Raw genomic sequence first — 20,767 nt, 5'->3', positions numbered from 1 at the left:
CCTTACTTCTATCATTGTTGTTGCTGTTCAATCAATGAGTCATATCCTACTCTTTGGGACCCCCATGAATTGCAGCACGACAGGCTTCCCTGTCCATCACTCTCTCCCTGATTTTGCTCAAACTCACGTCCATTGAGTCAGTGATGCCATCCAACCATCTCATCGTCTGTCGCCCCCTTCTCCTGCCCTCAATCTTTCCCAGCATCAGGGTTTTTTTCCAGTGAGTTGGTTCTTTGCATCATGTGGCCAAAGAGCTTCAGCTTCAGGATCAGCCCTTCCAGTGAATATCCAGGGTTGATTTCCTTTAGAATTGACTGGTTTGATCTCCTTGCTGCGCAAGGGACTCTCAAGAATCTTCTCCAGCACTGCAATTCAAAAGCATCAGTTCTTTGGCATTCAGCCTTCCTCATGGTCCAACTCTCACATCCATACATGACTTCGATGGATTACCTCAATCACACAGTCACGATCAAATGCTGAGTTCTACGAAAGGTATTACATCCTTCCCCTGAGTGTCTCTTACAGTTCATTTTCTCCTCTTGTCTCCACCTTTAGAAAGCATTTGCCTGTGCAGATGAAGACGATGGCCAGGAAGCAAATGACTGCTTGCTGATCTATGATAATGAAGGAATCGAGGCCCCCAGTTCTCCCGTCGGCTCCCTGGGTTGTTGCAGTTTTATTGCCGACGATTTTGACGAGAGCTTCTTGGACTCCCTCGGCCCCAAATTTAAAAAGCTGGCCGAGATAAGCCTCGGGATGGATGAAGAAACCAAAAACTCTCAGTCGCCTACCAAAGACAGCAGTTCTAGGGTTGACGCCTATGACCAACATGTACAAGTCCAGCAGTCAGAGTCTGTTAGGCACCAGACTTTGTCAGGCAGCCAGGGGGCATCTGCACTGTCTGCTTCCAGCTCTGTCCTCCAGCCCGCCATTTCCATCGCTGACCCTTTGCAGCATGGTAGCTATCTGGTAACGGAGACTTACTCGGCTTCTTCTGGTTCCCTTGTGCAACCTCCCGCTGCCGTTTTTGATCCACTTCTCACGCAAAATGTGATAGTGACAGAAAGAGTGATTTGTCCGATTCCTAGTATTACTAGCAACCTACATGGTCCTACAGAGCTACGAGGATCAGGCAGTAAGATCTTTACAGAAGATCCTTCTTCCCGTCTGATATAAGCAGAGTGAACTGGAATTACATACTGGCCAAATACGGATACTTGAACCAAATTATCCAAAATAGCACAGCAAATCTCACAGTTTTGGTCTGATTTGGCACTTATTTGCTACTCTTTCATAAACTGGTCATGATTACAGTCTAAATTGTCTAGTTTATATCCCCACACTGGATGTGTGGTCACTCTTCTCAAATTCAAGTCCTAGAAGATCTTAAATGTTTTCTGAAATATCTTAAGATCATATTCAGTGGGAAATTTTCCTAATAATTTTTAGGAAAAAATGCAGTGTGTTTTAGTGGATTAAGGACTTGGAATCAAGACCCCCAGTTCTTGAATTTTTCACCTTTGCTTACATCATTAGTAATGATGTAAGAATCATAAAGTCTTCGCTAAAGCATTTTGAGCTGCTTGGGGAAAAGAAAATAATTGCATTTGAACTTCTTCCATCTTCTTGGTGTTGGGAGACCCTAGGGACATCTTTTGCTCATGCTAAGGGTATTGGTTTACACATTAAACTTGCTGCATCTATATTCTTCATACTCTCACAATAAGACAGTTTTGAAATAAAAGTATCATAGGAAATTTAGGAAAGTTCAGTATGGTGTAAATATTTTTGTGTTTTTTTAAATCACCTTGAAAGGATCTACCTAAAGAAAATATTTTACATTAAGCCCCTCCCTACACTTCTCAATAATAGCAATCCTGTGTTAATAGTCTTTGAAAATTACTCTTTATTTTTTAAATGTTAGTAGGTAGATGTAACTTACATATGACATGTAGTGATATTTATCATGTTAACAATGTCTACAGACTTCCTAGGAATACAAAATATGGCTTTTCTCACAAGCAAAAGAGGCCTCTGACTAGAGTAACACATAGTGAAATTTGTGAATGTGTATTATATGCCGTGTTTCAGGTCAAAAAGGGATATAGAAAGAGATTATGAGTAACTTAATTTTATTAAGCCTCACTCCTTTTAAATGAAGCTGCTACCACAATTTAATCCTTGAATATAACCATGTTAGGTTAGTGACGGCTTAGAATATGTCATTTCACGTGTGTTACCCTGACGACAATGTAGTTCTTCAAGTCATTTCTGATCATTCAAGGTCCTCATCCTTTAGCCCATAGAGAGCATCCTACCTCTTATTAATTAATATTATTGTCTTAGCTGAGTCTTTACAAGGTCATTATTTGGCTCTATTATCTCTAATTGTATATAAAATACTCTTTTCTGGTTTTTGCCATATTCAAATCTATATTTGTTTTCAGATGAAAGGCAAAGTATAAAGTGTTTGTGTTTTAACCCAGAAGGGTGCAGTCCTGAGGATTCCTGGTGGGGAGGAGACCCCCTAAAATATCCTTACATCTAGCATTCTTCCCTCTCCCTGGTGTCATGACTACCAGAAAGCCCAAGAAGCACAGGCAATCACTTCTTCCAAGACAAGGTTGCTATAGCAACAAGGTCTGCAGGGTGCCACCTTGAGGTGAGAGGAACTAGACCCTTTGGAGCAGCCTTGCAGGTCCTGAGGAAGTCGCCTTGCTGTTACCTCCGGGACCTATTCTCAACAGAAGCTTGCTCTGGGGTCTAGAACCCACAGAGCTGACCTGTGACTCTGTTTATGCGTGAGAATTAAACTAATAATCAGAACAACCCTTGTTCCAAGTTCAGAAGTGTTTTCAGGATCCTCAAGGTATTCTAATATTTCCTCTTAAAATCCGAATCATGAAACGGGGATTTTGCTGCACTGCCAAACTACAGAGAAAACTATGCCACAGTAGTAAAGTGAAGTAAGGGGGAAAGTGAAATCAGGGGAGTTTTGAAACAAAAGTAGATCACTCTCATCTAAGAGGACCTATAATTTTAATCTGCCATGTAAAATTAAATTCAAAGCAAAAATGTATCTGTATTTTTTCACTAAAAATAAAAAATGTTTTAAGCAGAAAAACTCTTTAAAAACTATCTTTTTACTTGATGTATTATAAATTGTAAACAGTATATATTAAAACTTATAGAGTGGTAACATTGTTATAATAAAACTGTTTGGCAACAAATTTATGAGTACTTCCGTAACCATTTAGCAAAAACTGAACTATTCTCTGAGTTAATAACTATTAAGAAATATGATGTAAGAAAGTGATTGCATGTGTATTTTTATCACTATTTTTCCTTTTTCTTTTTTTAAAGCTGACACTTTTTCTGAATCCTCCCCAACAGGAAGTACATGGGGACTTGGGATCTCTTCTTCAGGTGGAAATAGATGTTGGATGAGGTCAGGGCAGATTTTTATTAACTGGATGATTTAACTCATTTATGATCTATTGGGTAAATTGGATGGTTTCTCAGGCAAAAATGTTAACACCCTATGAAGACTCAAGAGAGAAAAGGTGGAGAAGGAGAAGGTAAGGTTTCCAGCCTAACATGATGACAAAAATGTACCATGACTTTGGTGACAGCCATTAGCCCCTGCAGTGAGTCCGTCTGCCAGTAAATGTCTGAGATGGCTCAGTGGCAAAGAATCTGCCTGCCAAATAGGAGACACAGGTTTGATCCCCAGGTTAGGAAGATCCCCTGGAAAAGGAAATGGCAACCCACTCCAGTATTCTCACCTGGAAAATCCCATGGACAGAGGAGCCTGGTGGGCTACAGTCCACGGGGTCACAGAAGAGTCAGAAACAACTTAGTAACTGAACAACAACAAATGTCTGTAAATTTTATGTCTTCCTTTAAAGGGATACCACAAAACAAGTCCCTTCAGAGCCTGACATCTTGGTTTCGCTGACCCTCCTCATTTTTAAATACAGACAATTCAACTTGGACCTGGGGTAAGGTGAGCAGAAACTGGATTCGAGTGAATGCTGAGTGAAGAAAAGTGGATGGCTTAACTCAGATGTCCTAGATCAACCCCAGGAAAACGAAAACCATGCAGGTAAATTCCAAAAACATCACCAGTTCCTCTTACCCATAGGAAGGTGAAGGAATAAAAACAGCAAGATCAGTTTCTCTTATCTAATTTTCAAAAGTCAAGTAAGGTGTAAATGAATACATTCAACTGACTAGCTTCAATGTAACTGGTGATTAAGAAACAACTAGCAATTAAGTAAAAGTTAAGGATCTTTCCTTCCTGTTATTGGCAATCCAGTATTTTCTCAACTCCTTTACTGAGTCTATAAGAGTAATTGTGAATCAGAGATCACATAATTTAGCGCTTGCTCAACAACACAGTCTTGAGATCTTATTTTTACATAAGGGGGATATTTGATGAGAAAAGAAGGTAATCATTTAAATTCCAGGTGCCAGAAACAACACATCTTCCACAAAGAATACTGAGATTCCTTCTGCTTTGCCTGATCCAGAGTTCACCATGATCCCCTCCAAGACAAGACACAGGCCATTCCACAGGTTGGTGTCTTTGCTTTCTTTTTCTTTTATACATTGCCTTTTTTTTTTTTTAAACAAATGCAAAACAAACAAAAAAATATAAGAACAATGCAGGTATAGTTAAAACTCAACATAATGATGGTCTAAAGTGTAAAAGGATACAGTTACTAAAAAAGGAGGAGTGACACTTTTGAGGTCTACCAGACAGCCAAGAGCATTATATTCTAGTTTATCTCTTATGGTAACTTTGAGATTACAGCCACAAAAACAGAAACTCAGAAAATCAAAGTAACTTCCTTAAGATCATAGAATAAGTGACACAAATGTAAAAGTTGATCTATATCATTCAGCAATATTAATACTTATTAGTTTGTCAGAATAACCTGTTTATTTTAAGATCTAAGACTTTAAGTAGAACATGAAAAATTGGAAAGAAAACAGTAAAAATTATAAAATAAAAAGATCATAAATCCAAATATAATTCTAAAGATTAAAGAAGCAGTACAATGTTGGCATATATATATTATGACTGAAAGATACAGGTAGAGAAATAAAAAGGTAGGCACAGATGAAAGAATGTATGTACTTGATTTGCCACTATTTTGACAGCTATGTGAGTTTATTTTTCAGGTCACAGTAAGCAGCTTTCCTCCACATTTAATAACAGAAACAAGCTACCTGGAGGTCATGGAACCTCTTTCCCAATAAACTCCTTAAAAATTACTTTGATAACACATTTTAACAGAAGAGGTAATTTGACATGCATCTAGATATAAAAATACTTTTATATGTTAAACTTTTTATTTGATATTTATGTATAGTGCAAAATTATTATAATAAGTATAGTTAATATCCTTCACCATACAAAAAAATCTTTTTTCTGTGATAAGGACTTTTAAGGTTTACTCTTAGCAACTTTTAAATATGCAGTTCAATACTGCTAACTATATGACCCTGCTGTACCTTACATCCCCAGAAGTTATTTATTTTATAGCTAGAAGTTTGTACCTTTTGCTTCCATCCATTTTGCCCATCTCCCAACCACTTCACCTCTGGCAATCACCAGTCTTGCTCTGTATCTGTGAACTTGGTTTTGTTTTTTTTAAATAATAACTTTAAATGAGTCCTTCCACCTCAGTGTTTCCATGATTTGTGGGAAACAACACATTTTAAACAACTACAGCAAATATTTACTACTTAAAGCCAATTCTACTTATTGCCTTTATTCCCGTGAAGGATATGGGACCACCTTATTTTTAATTTTATCTCTCAGAATATCCCTGATGTTTTCTGTGGGCTGAATTTGTCACTATTAAGTTAGCAAACAATAAATTTTGTATAAAAACAGAGCATCAAATTATGATAAAAGCAAAATATTGATACTGAATAAGTATGTCCTCATTTCTGTAGAAGGTAGAGGAGATATTTATATTCTTTCATAATCAAAAGAGGATTGCAAAGAACTTTCTTAATTATAAAGCAGTACAGAATCAGGTAATCCTGGATTTATGTAAATGGCATAATGATATAGTTTCTGCTCCTGCAAGAAGGCATTGTTACTAAACCAAAATTGGGTATTTAAACACAAAATGTGAGATTAACTTAGTCATGCCTTTCATGTCCTACTCACTAGTACTGACTGTTATGGTCCTAACTATTAGGAGAAACATACATACACACATACACACACACACACACACACACACACACACACACACACACACATATACACATGCACCACAGCACATGTGTTTGCCACCAGTAACCATGTAGCTTGGTAGAGCTGAAGTGGTGTCTTTTCATTCTTAGACCCATGGACCAAATACTAATGCTCAGTGGTGCTGCAGACACAAAGTTTCTCCATACAAGGAATCTGCTCTCTAGATGCATAATTAAAAAGAAATAATCACCTAGATTTTCCACTTAAATTTCTTTCAGTAAGACACAATGAAGAGGCCTTGTTTGACCAAACTTTTATCTTTTTTAAACTAATCTTAATTATACTTATCCAGGGCGGACACCCACAACTTTTGATTAGTAAAAACATGTGTAATAGGAAATGAAGATATTAGTCAATGGGTACAAAGTTTCGGTTGTACCAGATGAATAAGTTCTACAGACTAATGTGTAGCATAAAGCTTATACTTAACAACTCTGTACTGTATACTTTAACTTTTATTAAGAGGGTAAGTCTTACGTTAAGTGTTCTTGTCACATGCACAAAGTAACAGTAATAAAGAGTGTACGAGGAAACTTTTGAAGGTGACACATAAGTTTATGGTATAGATTATGACAATGGCTTCATGGGTTTAGACTTATCTCAAACTCATCAAGTGGTATATATTAATTATGTACAACTTTTTGTATGTAAAAAAATTTTAATATATAATAAACCCTTAGTCCAACCCTTTTGACAATATTTTTCCGTATCTTCCTCTCAGTTGTTATAAACTGCTATGGATTCTTCCTCAGAAGATATTTATGGCTGCTAGTGGTTGAAATCTAAGCTGATTCTCTAACTAGCCACTCTTTCTGTACACACTTTTATGGGCCCTCTTTGTGTTGGTCTTTGAATATTCTTTCAAATTGCAAACTAACAACAAAGGCATATGCTGTCGGGATGACATAAGGCCTTCTATTCTAGGGATCAAAGACTCTCCCAGGGCTTCCAGAACAAGCCAATGCACGCTATTACCACTTTGCCAACCTTGGTTAGGGAAGGATATCTTCACTGAAAGAACAAGTCGGGAGATGTTGAATATTTTGGTAGGAAACTATGAGTTGTCAAGCAAAGAAAATCTGCTAGTGGTGAAAAATCAAAACTTATTAGGAAGTTACAAGTTAAAACTTATTATAAGTTTTGTTATAACTAACAAAAGATAAACTTAAAACGTTTTTGCTTTGTTTTCAATTGTGTGTATAAGTTAATGGTTAAGAGTTCAGGTTTTGGAGATAAACTACTTGAGTTTAAATCCCAGCTTCATCACTTACTAGTTGTGTGTCTTTGGCAAGTTACTTCAACTTTTCACACATCTCTGGACTGTTCTTATGGAGAGAGTAACAGACTCTACTTCATGAAGTTTCCGTCAAGAAGTAATAAGAATGTACTTAGGTCCAGTGGCTAAGACTCCACATTCCCAATGCAGGGGGCCTAGGTTCGATCACTAGTCAGGGAAATAGATTCCCTGTACCACACACACACACAAAACAGAATACCCTTAGGACATATTAATAGAAGTACTCATGAAGATCTGACATAAAAGAATTTTTTTTCAATCTTCAAAATAAACTAAACTCAGAAAGTTATGAGGGTGACATCCAAAGCCACTGAAACCATACAAACTCAAAACTTCTAGATTATCTGACCCAAAATCCTGTTTTACAGATGCTCAAACAGGCTGAAAAGTAATCTGTTGATCAAAGGCAGAGTTAGGAACTAACTAAGCCAATTCTCTTCTTGTGACTCCAAACTGTGAGTGCACTATTTCCTTTTCCCTAATCTTTCGCCTTAACCACAGAGCCTGTCCTGTCTACCCTACATGGCACTAGAAATTCCTCTGAATACACAAGCAAATAGAGATGAATTCATTCATATCAAATTGTGATCTTGTAGCCAAAGTGATGAGAATCACCAGATCACTGGAATTTTTCAGCTGGGCTTCCTTAAAAGGACAGAATAGAGGCCTTTTTTTCCTGTTAAGAGTTCTAACTATGTCATTTCCACCAAATAGAACAGGGCAACCAGGTAGTTTTAGGTGGAAAAAAAAGTAGTTATACTTGAAAATCAGCATAAAAAGAATGCTGCTACTGACCCAACCTCCAGTAGGAGACATGTTAGAATAGTAATTACTGTATGAAGAAAATTATCTCACTTTACAATTTTACAGGATTTATGGTGCCAGCTGAAAAGGAATTTTATTTACAAAAGCCAGTTGACTCAACATAAAATAGAAGGAAGTTAAACCGTCTTTACCTTTGCATATTGTATTACCTTATTTCCAGAATATAATATGGGAGATAGTGAAGGACAGGGAAGCCTGGCACACTGCAGTTCATGGGGTCACAAAGAGTCGGATACAACAATAAAGGTTTTCATAATTACTTCCTATTTCCTTTAAAATGTGATCATAACTAGTTAATCAAGTTTTTAATTATTTGATAAATTAATTCACGGCAAAGCATAAATCACAGAAAATGCTTTGTTCTCCTCCTTGAAGTATGTATCTTAAATACTTAAATATCTGCTGACTTAGAAAACAAAATAAAATTTCATTATCATAAGGTCATAGGTCAGGAGGTAGAGTGTTTCCTGCAGGGACATTTACCTGCGAAATCACATATGTGGGCCTCTACCTCTACATTAGGACCACCCAGGGCAAATCCAAGACTCAGGTTTCATATTCTGACCAACTGACCTAACACATCCTCTCTAGAAATAAAAGTAAGCAAAATGTTCCTTAGAAATCCCATCATCTTTTTAGTCCTGAAAGCCTTAGAATAAAAATCTTCCTTTTTTTAGTGTGTGTGTGTTTGGTTTTAGGTGGCTTATTCACACTTCTAAAGGGAAAATCGCAGGTATAAAGAACAGTAAATCAAATTCTATGGACTTGAGATTCTAATTACTGAAATTTCAAGGTCCAAACAATGGAAACTCACAATGGCACTTTATGAATCATAAAACAACTCTCCATGTGAGCTCTCACACTATTTTACTTTGTTCAACTCTTTAGTTTTCCTTGTAGTACTACTGTTCTGCCTGACTTGTCATAAATTTACTGATTACTTCAATGTTCTAATCCTAAAGTTAAGAAAGAAGAACAAGGATACACTCTCTTCTTTTGTACTCACAGAAGAATTAGTCACAAGAAGTCTTTATTGGCTGACTTACCTTTATTGTAGCTGATTCTGCATGAAATGGGTGTGACTCTCTCTCCAAAGGTATGACTCATTCAGATACTGTTTCAGTAGAAATTGAGAAGCTCACCTAAAATAATGTTACCGTAAATTAGCAGACAATTGTCTTATAAAACAAGAGGTCCAAGGGCATACAGTAATATTCATAATAAATATTACGTTTTAACAAAAAAATCTTTAACCACAAATGTTTTCAGACAAGCTGGTAAGGGTTACTGTGGTCATTTAAAATATCAGGAGCAGATTCTTTCCTATTGTATTTTTTGTAACTAAGTTTTGCTTACCTGGTTTGGTAATGTTTGAACACATTTCTATCTAATAAAATCTCTAAATGGGAGCTAGAGAAGGTGATAAAACTCAAACTAAGTGAAAGTGTTAGTCGCTGAGTCACATCTAACTCCCTGCAACCCCATGGACCGTAACCCACCAGGGTCCTCGGTCCATGGAATTCTCCAGGCAAGAATACTGGAGAGGATAGCCATTCCCTTCTCCAGGGGATCTGCTCAACCCAGGATTCGAACCTGGATCTCCTGCATTGCAGGCAGATTCTTTACTGTCTGAGCCACCAAGGAAGTCTGAAACTCAAACTAGGTCCACGGCAAAAACAAACCAAAAAAAAAAAAAAAAAAGTTACATTTCAGGCAAAACAGCTTTAAGAACACTTTTCTAAAATGCTCAGGCACCAGGGACATGATAGCTGAATGACTGTTTCAACTTTCCAATTCCCTAGGCACATATAGATGTGAGTTAACTAGGTTGTTATTTCTATTAAGAGACTTTAGATTATTTTTGTTATAAAGTTACTCCATAAAAACAATTTGCATTCATAATATCAAGTCTGGGATTCAAGAATAACAATATCCAATGGCACCCCACTCCAGTACTCTTGCCTGGAAAATCGCATGGATGGAGGAGCCTGGAAGGCTGCAGTCCATGGGGTCGCTGAGAGTCGGACACGACTGAGCGACTTCACTTTCACTTTTCACTTTCATGCATTGGAGAAGGAAATGGCAACCCACTCCAGTGTTCTTGCCTGGAGAATCCCAGGGATGGGGAAGCCTTGTGGGCTGCCGTCCATGGGGTCGCACAGAGTCGGACACAACTGAAGCGACTTAGCAGCAGCAGCAGCAACTTTTGCTCAGCAGAGCAGTGATTCTCAATATTTCTTCTGTGTAATTTCTGCAAATGACCTTCACAAGGTCACACCCTCCCTTGGACAAGTTCACCCTTGGGCACCGTTTGCCTCCCCCACTGGAATCAAGCCTCCTTTTCCACCCGAGGGGATGCCAAAAATGCAAGTAAATAACATCATTAAAAATAATAATAATAATATCATTACTAAATAACTTTAAATGTTCTCTAATCATTTTATAACAAGTAAATCAATCACAGATTTTGGAACTTGATACTTAACAAGTCACTGCATGGTACAATAATTTTTAAAAGCACCAAGGTTAGTTCGGAAAGTAAATCAAAATGAGTTAATTTCTTTGAATCCTTGCTTTCTCTTTAACATGGAAATTGTTTATTTTTGAAATTCTGCTTCTCTTTGCTAAAGTATTTATAATCATCCATTGGACTGCTTTGAAAAGAACTTCAAAGCCAGTATTTTACATCCACCTTTTCCAAAGCCATTATATCACTTCTTTCTCACTTTTTCTTGATATGCAAGAATGTTACTTGTTCATGTTCAAATGACTGAGGTAACTGCTGAGAAACCAGTATTCTTTTCTGTCTTCTGAGGGGTTTTTTTTTGGTGGGTCTTCCTCCGGAGGCTCATTAGTCACATTTGGGTCAACATGTCTGACACTCTCAGTAAACACTCCTGTACTGCCCATAAGCCCTACAGTTCGCATCTCACAGGCGATGGGCACCACTTCAGTGCTACTATTAGCAACCAAACTCTCCACCCTTATTCCCCAGCCACTTCCCTTATCTTTCCAAGAATTCTTATAAACAAACCCTAAGGTGAAATCAAAGCTAGAGATTTATTCTGGGATGTTTTTCAGAAAACGTAGGTGGGGAGATAAAACCAACATTCCCAAGTGCCAAGCTCTGGGAATGAATGCTAGCTTTGTTCATCTCCAGAGGGAAAAGGGATTTTCCATGTGGTTTATGGTTTTGCACTTTGTCCCTCCTGTAAGGAAGGGAGTCTCGAAGAAGGGGAAGAACACAGAAACACTCTCCACTGGCCTCTGAACTCCTCCAACTTGACATGGTTCAAGAAGCCCTAGCAGGCTTGTCTGGGATAAATTTGTGTGGTGGGGGGAGGTTGTCCACAATATTGGAGACCTTCCAGTACACCCCCACCTCAGTTTGGTGAGATTTACATCCTTCCAGGAATATTAGTCTCTTCTCTTTTCATTTTACATGTACACACTCTCTCTCACACACACACCCTTTCCTCCCAAATAACCTTGAAAATATATTTGCTATTCTTTCGTTCACACATTCAACTAGTATAAACTGCTGCTGCTGCTAAGTCGCTTCAGTTGTGTCCGACTCTGTGCGACCCCATAGATGGCAGCCCAACAGGCTCTGCCACCCCTGGGATTCTCCAGGCAAGAACACTGGAGTGGGTTGCCATTTCCTTCTCCAATGCATGAAAGTGAAAAGTGAAAGTCGCTCAGTCATGTCCAACTCTTCGAGACCCCATGGACTGTAGCCTACCAGGCTCCTCCATCCTTGGGATTTTCCAAGCAAGAGTTCTGGAGTGAGTGCCAAACTGAAGGCTTACAATTGATCAAGCACTATTTAGGTGATCTGCGTTTTGTGTGTGTTAGTCACTCAGTCATGTCTGACCTTCGACCTCATGGACTATAGCCCACCAGGCTCCTAGGTCTATGGAATTCTCCAGGCAAGAATACTGGAGTGGGTGGCCATTCCCTTCTCCAGGGCATCTTCCCCACCCAGGAATCAAAATCAAGTCTCTTGCATTGCAGGCAGATTCTTTACCATCTGAGCCACCAGAATCTATCAGTTCAGTTCAGTTCAGTTCAGTTCAGTTCAGTTCAGTCGCTCAGTCGTGTCCGACTCTTTGCAACACCATGGACTGCAGCATGCCAGGCCTCCCTGTCCATCACCAACTCCCGGAGTCTACTCCGGGACTCCTGTCCACTGAGTCAGTGGTGCCATCCAACCATCTCATCTATTTGCCTGTGCTGGGTCTTAGTTGCAGCATGTCGGCTCTGTTTCCCGATCAGGGATCGAACCCAGGCCTCCTGCATTGGGAGTAACGAGTCTCAGCCACTAGACCACCAGGGAAGTCCCCATCAGAATCCATGGCAGTTCACAAGTAAAGACCTCAGCCTTCAGGAAGTTTACATGCTAATGAATGGTGACAGATAATAAATAAGCAAATGCACCGCCTTTTAAGTTGCAATGTGCCAAGAAGAAAAATGAAGTAAGAAAGGTGAGTGGGGAGATTTGGGGGTGGGAGTTATTATAATTTTTATACGGGTAGCCGAAGATGTCACTGATAAACTAATATTTGAGGAGAACTGAAGAGCGAGGGAGTAACCCTTGTATGTGGCTGGAACAGAACCTTCTCGAGAAAAGGAACAGAGAGGACAAGGGCTCTCAGGTGGGGCTTGCCTGGTATATTTGTGGTGTCAGGCTATGATGTAAATGATTGATAAGGATTAGCACACCACCCTCCCAGGAATATGCACGTCAAGGGAGCCTTCAGCTAAGGGATTTCAGATCTTAGTGGGAGGGTGAGGCATTCTAATGGGCCATCAAGACCTTGCCGAGGTTTAGTAGGCAATCCCTGTTTTGAACACACCTCAATTTAGGACTATTATAGTCTCATCACCTTGTAAAACTAGTGCATGATGTATTTGGAAAAAAATCTCTTATGATGTCGGTTCAGCACTCTGCTTAGACCCCAAAACAGACAACTTTGTTTTCTCTGCTGAGTCAAGTCTTCATTTTGCCACTGTTGTGTCTCCCTCTGATTCTCTGGTCCACAAACACTGCTGACAATTTCCTGAAGTCATCTGGTTAGGGACTTTGCACGCAAGGAGTCAGTCCTCATCTACTGACTCACAGGAGGAGCCTGCGGGGAACAGCTCAGCTCCAGCCCGTGACTCACCACATGCGGCTCTCTATCTCTCGGGCAGGGTGTTGGCCTCCGTGGCTGTGCTCCCAGGGCTGACTGTTGCTGCAGCACAGAGCGGTGACTGTTCACTAAGGACGTGCTGGTTTCTCTACAGTAGACCATGGGGCTTGCAGTCTGCTGGGCTTTGATTATTACTCTGCAAGTCCCAGCTCAGAAAGGCAGCAAAGCTCTTTCCCACCCTGTTATTAAGAGATCATCCCCCACCTGCAAGTCACCCAGTTCTCCCCTCTCACTGCCTAAGGTTCTTGGTCCAGCTAAGCCATGAAAATTTCAACACCCAGACACCTAATGTCTGTGATGTCACTCCTACTTTGGCTTCTGTGGAAAAGGACCATACTTCTTTTCTAGGATTAAGGGGGTGGACAATCCCTTGCCATTTCTCCACCCGCAGCTAACACACTCTTCTTAACCTGTCCCTGAACTCCTTCAGCTTTGCTCTGTCCACACCCCTCCTGCCACATTCAACCCTGGAGACACCACATCCTGACACACCTCTGTCAGGCCACTCTGAAACTCTGACTCACACCCACCATTTGCCATTTCTCTCCTGCTCCTGGACTGTAGCATCCTTGGAGGAAACACACAAACATCCACCAACACACCTGTACATATGTTTGCATGCCTGTATGCATGTGCGTAACTCCCCACACACAATCCCAGACCGTTTTCTGGCCAGATCCACTATTAATACATCCGGAGTGGATATATTCAAATACCTTCCCCTACAATACTCCTTTTTTACTTGTAATTAGTCCCTTCTATGTGGGCTTGGTTCAACAACTCTTTATTGATCATCTTATATGTGCTGGATACGGAAGTCTGGGCCGACTATGAATATGATATAGCCTCTGCTCTTAAAGAAGTAACCATCTTGGGAAAGAAGAGGCATCACAGCAGCAGACGTGAATGAATTAACCATACATCACAGTGATGCTGCGATGCACATTCTGTGAATCATCTTGAACAGAGCCACAGAGAATGAAAGTACAGTAATTGCAGAGAATACAACAAGAAGAATTGAGAATGATTCTCGGGTTCCTGGCTTGAGTGGTCAAGGTGACCAAGCACAGGAGGAAGTAGCAAGCTTGAGCTGGAGAGGTGTAGAGGGATGGGGAAATCTTTTTTTATCAGTATGCTGTTTATCAGTATTCTGTTAGCACTTCCCTGGTGGCTCTGCTGGTAAAGAATCCACTTGCAATGGGGGAGACGTGGGTTCGATCCCTGGGTTGGGAAGATCCCCTGGAGAAGGGCGTGGCAACCCACTCTGATATTCTTGCCTGGAGAATTCCATGGACTGTATAGTCCATGGGGTCACAAAGAGTTAGACATGAATGAGTGACTTTCACAAAGTTATGATGATAGTTGGAGATCCTTATGAGATATCCAAATGGTAATGGCCCATGTTTGAAGCTCAGGAGAGAAAGCTGTGAAGGATTTGCACAATGCAAGTGGCTACAGAGTCATGCCGGGTACCAAGTAAGAAAAGATGGAAAGGAAAGAACTCAAGAGGCATAAGCATTTAGCAGGTAGGCAAAGAATAAGAAATGTATTGAGAAACAACAGCCGAAGATAAAGAAAATTAGGTAACTTTTTCTGCCTCCTAAATCGTCCTGTAATTGTATTCTCATTTCAAACTACTTGTGAGACTTTTCTCATTGGATACTGCTCTTATATCTCAAATTCAATTTTGTCAATATGATTTTTTTTTAATTTTTTTTTTTTTCAGATAAATCTGAAACTCTTGACTCTTCCTGAATCCCCAACTCTTCACCAGCAGCATTTATGCTTTGAGTGACTCTATCCTGACTGGTGTCATGCCTCCTTCACAATTATTCATCCTTTAAGAGTCAGCTCACCATACCACTCCACCCCAACCTCACTGTCCAAAGCGTGAGTTCACTACTCTCTTCCCTCTGTTTGCTTCATACCATGCAGAGTTCTACCATTGCATCAATAAGTTTATGTTAGTTATAGCTATACTATTTCATAGGCATCTATTTTTGTTTCTTGGATTGCTTATCTGTATTGCCAATAAAATACAAATTAAATGCTTGGCGAACAAACTCAGTTTGAATAAATGAAGAAACAAATGAATATAACCAAACCAGAAAACAATTTCCTCCTTTTTTCACCCTTCTTACTTTACTGACCTCGATGTATGTCATAAATTTTCCCTTTATCCAAGTAATCTTTTTTTTTTTAACTGAAGTACAGTTGATGTGTTATATAAGTTACAGGTATACTCTACAGTGATTCATAATTTTTAAAAGTTATTCTCCATTTATAGCTATTATAAAATATTGGCTATATGCCCTGTTACACATACCCTTTATTAATCAATGTCGTATGAGTAAGCCTCCCAGCCATGATAACCATTTCTCATGTTGGAACAGCCACACATTTCAGTTCTTTGCTTCTAAGGCATGTCGTAGGAGAGCAGCAGATTCAGCATGCACCTCTTACATGTTATTTCTAACACATACCCTCATTGGGATTTTCAATGGAATTAAATGGTCAGTGATCTATCAAACCATCAGCCATTTATACCATGATGATTTATAAAGTGATTTTTAAATGCTGGAGTGGGTGGGGAGTAAGGAAGAGGCGATGGTAGAAAGGGGACACATTAATTTTTGTTGATCTTTATGAAGGCTTTTTTTAAAAATAACATTTTTGTTTTAGATAATACTAAGAGATGATTCTAATAAGCTAATAATCACTTTTGTGTACATGTGAAACAAAATATGCTGGGAAATACAACACAGATATTTTGAATATATATAAATGTTAAAGCCAATTATTTGCACAAAACACATTTTTTAACTGATGTATTGCAAGTATGTCTGAAGAAAATTAAGTCTTAAGAAAAGTACATTTACCATAATGTTCAACTAATTTAGAGGGAGAAAAACCTGTAAGTAATCTTTCATATCTTGTTAATTCATTTTAAAGCAATCAGCATGTCATTGGTAAAGGCATTTGATGTTGTACAAAGAGATTTATGAAATAGATTGACTCTCATGCCAGCAGAAAGAAGTCAGGAGTGAGAGAGTGAGCTGTGTATGATCTAACTTCCAAGTGCCTTCAGCTCACTGAGTCATAGGTTTCAGTCATAGGTTTTTAAAGAGGAGCTAATTCAAGAATGTCATCCAATGGCACTGGATTGTACATCTTCTCTCAAAGCCTTGCAATACATGTCTTACAGAGGAACATCATCCTTAAATTGCCTTTGACAGCCTCCAGGGGAGACTAAATAATCCAACAGAAATACACTTTGCATTAGCTTTTCTCATTCTGGAAGCTACAATTATCTTCATTACTAAACAGAGATCAAATTCTAGATAATGAGGCATAAATACTTGCCTATAGGACTCAGTTGCAAGAGCACTCATTTTGGGTAGGACTTAACACTTCTTGGCCTTTTGGCTAAGACCAAGTGGTAGCTCAGACAGAAAGCGTCTGTCTATAATGTGAGAGACCTGGGTTCGATCCCTGGGTCGGGAATTCCCTGGAGAAGGAAATGGCAACCCACTCCAGTATTCTTGCCTGGAAAATCCCATGGACAGAGGAGCCTGGTGTCCATGGGGTCGCAAACAGTTGGACATGACTGAGCGACTTCAGTTTTTTTTTCTTTTTTTATGTATGTATAGTTTCCAGGGATGATTTGAGAGTGTTTTGGTCAAGTCTGCCTTGTTTAATTAGGAATCCTCCTGGCAGTGATGGGGGATGAGAATTATCTCCAAGGTATACTACCATCCACACGTAATTCAAGAAAAAGGTATGGAAACTAGAAGACATTCTTCCCTCCTGACTCAGCTACCTGACCAGTATTTACTGAAAGTCTATCAGGGTACTCAGCACTGTTCCAGGTACTGCAAACAGCGAAAAACTAAGCAGACACTCCTCCTAGACATTCAGTCCTCTATTTAGCTGCTGACCTTAAGTAACATTATGAGAAAAGTCACTGGCCAGTTAATCCCTAAACAAACAGAGTAAAAGGTGGTTCTGGTCCTTGGCAGCTGAGGAAGAAAGGGATTAAGGCCACTGTACTGGATCCTGAAAAGTGGCAAGATTAGAAATGGAGAAAGGGTAGGAGACACTGGGGAAGAGAGAGGAAGGTACATCTAATCACAAAGGGAACTCTGCTTTATCGATCAACTTTGATGCCAAACATCTCTTTATAGTAGCAAATCAACCCTTTATACTATTACAGGCTCTTCCAATAGGTCAGTGTCAATAATTAGACTTTCTTAGAAGTCTCCTTTCACTTTCATGCATTGGAGAAGGAAATGGCAACCGGCTCCAGTGTTCTTGCCTGGAGAATCCCAGGGACGGGGGAGCCTGATGGGCTGCCGTCTATGGGGTCGCACAGAGTCGGACACAACTGAAGCGATTTAGCAGCAGCAGCAGAAGTCTCCTAATCTGGTGCTTATTCTAGAGCTTCTGTTTTTCAAGAAGACTTCAACTTAATATTTACGCTTGCAAAAACAATCACACTATCACTGTTAGTTGAATCCGGTGCACTAGGAGCTAGACACTATAGAATGCATCATAAAGATATTTCTGATTTAATCACAGCAGCCCTGTTTGCTGGTGGCTGAGTAGCCAAGCTGTGTCCAACTCTTGCGACCCCATGGGCTGTAGCTGTAGGCGGCGGGGCTACAGCCGCCTCTGTCCATGGGATTTTCCAAGTAAGAACACTGGAGTGGGTTGCCATTTCCTTCTCTTCTCGACCCAGGGATCAAACCCGGGGCTCCTGCATTGCAGGCAGATTCTTTACCGACTAAGCTATGAGGGAAGCCCCCTCTGTGGGGTATGTGGTATCTATTCCACTTGACAGATCGGGAAACTGAGGCACAGAAAGGTCGTCCAGGTCACACAGCTAAATAACTATGGGTTAGAGGATTCTGACTCCTAGTGACGCTATGTGATTTTGTAAATAAAGCGAAGAGTGTGACTTTCCCTTAGCCTTTCTAGACTTTTCTCCCAGTCGAGGTTAGTTAACAAGGGGTCCCCCCCCCCAAAAAAAAACAACAACAACCGTTCCTTGGGATCCTTTGTGATTCTTCTAATAACTGTTTCTCCCTGAGTCAGACAAGCGGCAAACCTGTGGGAAGGGGCCGTGGGAAGGAGGTGAGAAGCCTTCACGGAGACCACCACCGGAATCCGGCTCCAGAACCTTCGCTCCCGGAGAGCTGGCCCCGGACAGCAGGCCGCGCGGAGGACGCGGGGAGGACACGGGTCCGCGCGTCGCTCGTCCTTCTCCTCGGCGCCACCTGGGCCCCGCGCGCGGCCACCCAGCGCACCTCATCACCGCGGCACCGGGCGCAGGGAGCCGGCCGCCCTCGGCGGAGAGGGGCTCGGGGCGGGGAGGCGGCGGGGCGGGGCCGGTCTCGGAGTTCCCAGCCCGGGGCGTCCCGGCTCCAGGTGCGCGTGCGGCGCGGGGCGGGCGTCCCCCGGGCGCCTCCCTCCTCCGCGCCATTCCCACCTCGGCCCGAGCCGCTCGGTCCGGCTCAGGGCTCCATTTCCTAGCGGAGGCCACACCTGGAGCCGCCCCTCTGGGCAGGGCCGAGCGGCCGCCGCCGGGGAGGGGACCCTTGGGGCGGGGGCGCCGGGGAGGAGCCGGCGCGCGCGCGCGGAGACGCGGGGAGCTGGCGGCGGAGGCGCGATGGCGCGGGGCGCGGAGGGCGCGCTGCTGCTCTTCCTGGTAAGTGCGGGGAGCCTGCGGCGCGGAGCCCCGGGCGGGCCGGGGCGGCGCTGGGCACGGGGCCCGCGCCTCGACCTGCCCGCTTCCGCCGGGGGAGGGCTGGCCCGCCCGGCGATCCCTCTTTGTGCCCCGAGGTGGGAGAGGGCCGGGCAGGCGGCCGCGAGCGGGGACCCTGCGGCTCCGCTGGGGCCGGGCGGCCGGTGGGAACCGGGCTGCCGTTCCGTTTCTCTTGCGGTCGCACACAGGCCCCAGCACGTTTCTGGATCTGCGATCTGCGGGTGCAGGGAGCCCTGAGGCGGGCACACCTTTCCTGGAGACCCGGGCTTTGTCCCGAGTCTCCTCCGACCGCAACATGGAGGCGGCGGCCGCGCCTACCTCCCCGGGCTCCCGCCGCTCGAACGCGGCAGTGACCTGGGGAACACACCTGTATTCTGAGACTGCAGAAAGGGGCCCCAGAGAGTTTCTCTAATGTATTCTACAAAGTTTAGTTTTTTTCTTAAAGCCACGTTACGCTTCAAATCACCCACCTATAGCTAGAACTTAAAGTTCACAAAGTTGATGTTATAAAACATCGCCTAGTATTGAAGGTAATGAACATATGGAATCGTTTTAAGGTTGTTTTTTTTTTTTTTTTTTTTTCACTTTAAAAGATTACAGAAAGTCGACGTGCAGCGCAACAGGCAAATGGGGTTTTCGGAGGTTATTAAACTGGCAAACAATGTTCGCTCTCTAGATCTGCATTTCTTATGCTTTACTTCTATACTCGGATTGGTTTTTAAATACATTTTTGTTTGTTGAGGGAATTGCGCATAATTAAAGGGTTTGGCTTCTCTGGTGGCTTAGACGGTAAAGAATCCGCCTGCAATTTGGGAGACCCTGGTCAGAAAGATCCCCTGGAGGACGGCATGGCAATCCACTCCAGTATTCTTGCCTAGAGAATCCCATGGATAGCGGAGCCTGGAGGACTGCAGTCCATGGGGTCGCAAAGAGTTGGACAGGACTGAGACGTACTTGACTCTGGAAGAGGCTTGCCAAATGGGTTTTGATAAAGTGACAGTTATCCTGCTAATATAGGTTTGCCTTCACCTTACAGAGACTTAAATGTGTGTTCAGAGAGATAGGTACAAAATCATATTCTGTTTTCTTATATAATGGTAAAAATAAAAAAAATACAAGTACGTTCTCTGTAGTAAAAGTTCTAACTTCCAAAAGATTGCCTTCTCTCTATCCCAGAATTACAATGAAGGAAGGACATTTTCCCCTTGTGGGTTTTATATGTATGTATTCATGTCAAAGTCGGACACAACTTACAGACTGAACAACAGCACACATATTTATCACATAAGAAGAAACATGGCTAATACAATCTAGGAATTTCAGTGAATTCTCACTTGTGAGCTGTTTAGGACCTGCAGATCTTTGTCACACCGTTTAATTTTCCTGCTTTTTATTTCATTTTGCCCAAGTCA

General features: G+C 41.6%; 3 protein-coding genes across 4 annotated transcripts in view; 2 read left to right on the top strand and 1 right to left on the bottom strand.

Annotated features, from left to right (window-relative positions):
• DSG3 (desmoglein 3) overlaps positions 1 to 3,230 on the top strand; it is a 34,111-nt gene extending 30,881 nt beyond the window's left edge. For both annotated transcript variants that reach the window (XM_012103431.4, XM_027960744.2), the window contains exon 16: positions 556 to 3,230. In XM_012103431.4, the coding sequence (XP_011958821.1) occupies positions 556 to 1,176 (621 nt within the window). In that variant the 3' untranslated portion in view covers positions 1,177 to 3,230. The remainder of the gene's footprint in view (positions 1 to 555) is intronic.
• The window catches only part of DSC1 (desmocollin 1), a 357,493-nt gene extending 338,524 nt beyond the window's left edge, over positions 1 to 18,969 (bottom strand). The window contains exons 1-2 of the mRNA XM_004020454.6: positions 18,699 to 18,969; positions 9,446 to 9,541 (exon numbers count right to left, since the gene is read on the bottom strand). The gene's annotated coding sequence lies outside the window, so the exon portion shown is untranslated. The remainder of the gene's footprint in view (positions 1 to 9,445; positions 9,542 to 18,698) is intronic.
• Positions 18,970 to 19,236: 267 nt separating this feature from the next.
• DSG2 (desmoglein 2) overlaps positions 19,237 to 20,767 on the top strand; it is a 51,305-nt gene continuing 49,774 nt past the window's right edge. The window contains exon 1 of the mRNA XM_027960751.2: positions 19,237 to 19,298. Coding sequence (XP_027816552.2) covers positions 19,260 to 19,298 — 39 coding nt within the window. The 5' untranslated portion in view covers positions 19,237 to 19,259. The remainder of the gene's footprint in view (positions 19,299 to 20,767) is intronic.

This window comes from Ovis aries, chromosome 23 (genome assembly GCF_016772045.2).
Source record: "Ovis aries strain OAR_USU_Benz2616 breed Rambouillet chromosome 23, ARS-UI_Ramb_v3.0, whole genome shotgun sequence".
NCBI classification, from domain to species: domain Eukaryota; kingdom Metazoa; phylum Chordata; class Mammalia; order Artiodactyla; family Bovidae; genus Ovis; species Ovis aries.
This window is presented reverse-complemented; position numbering and strand designations above follow the sequence as displayed.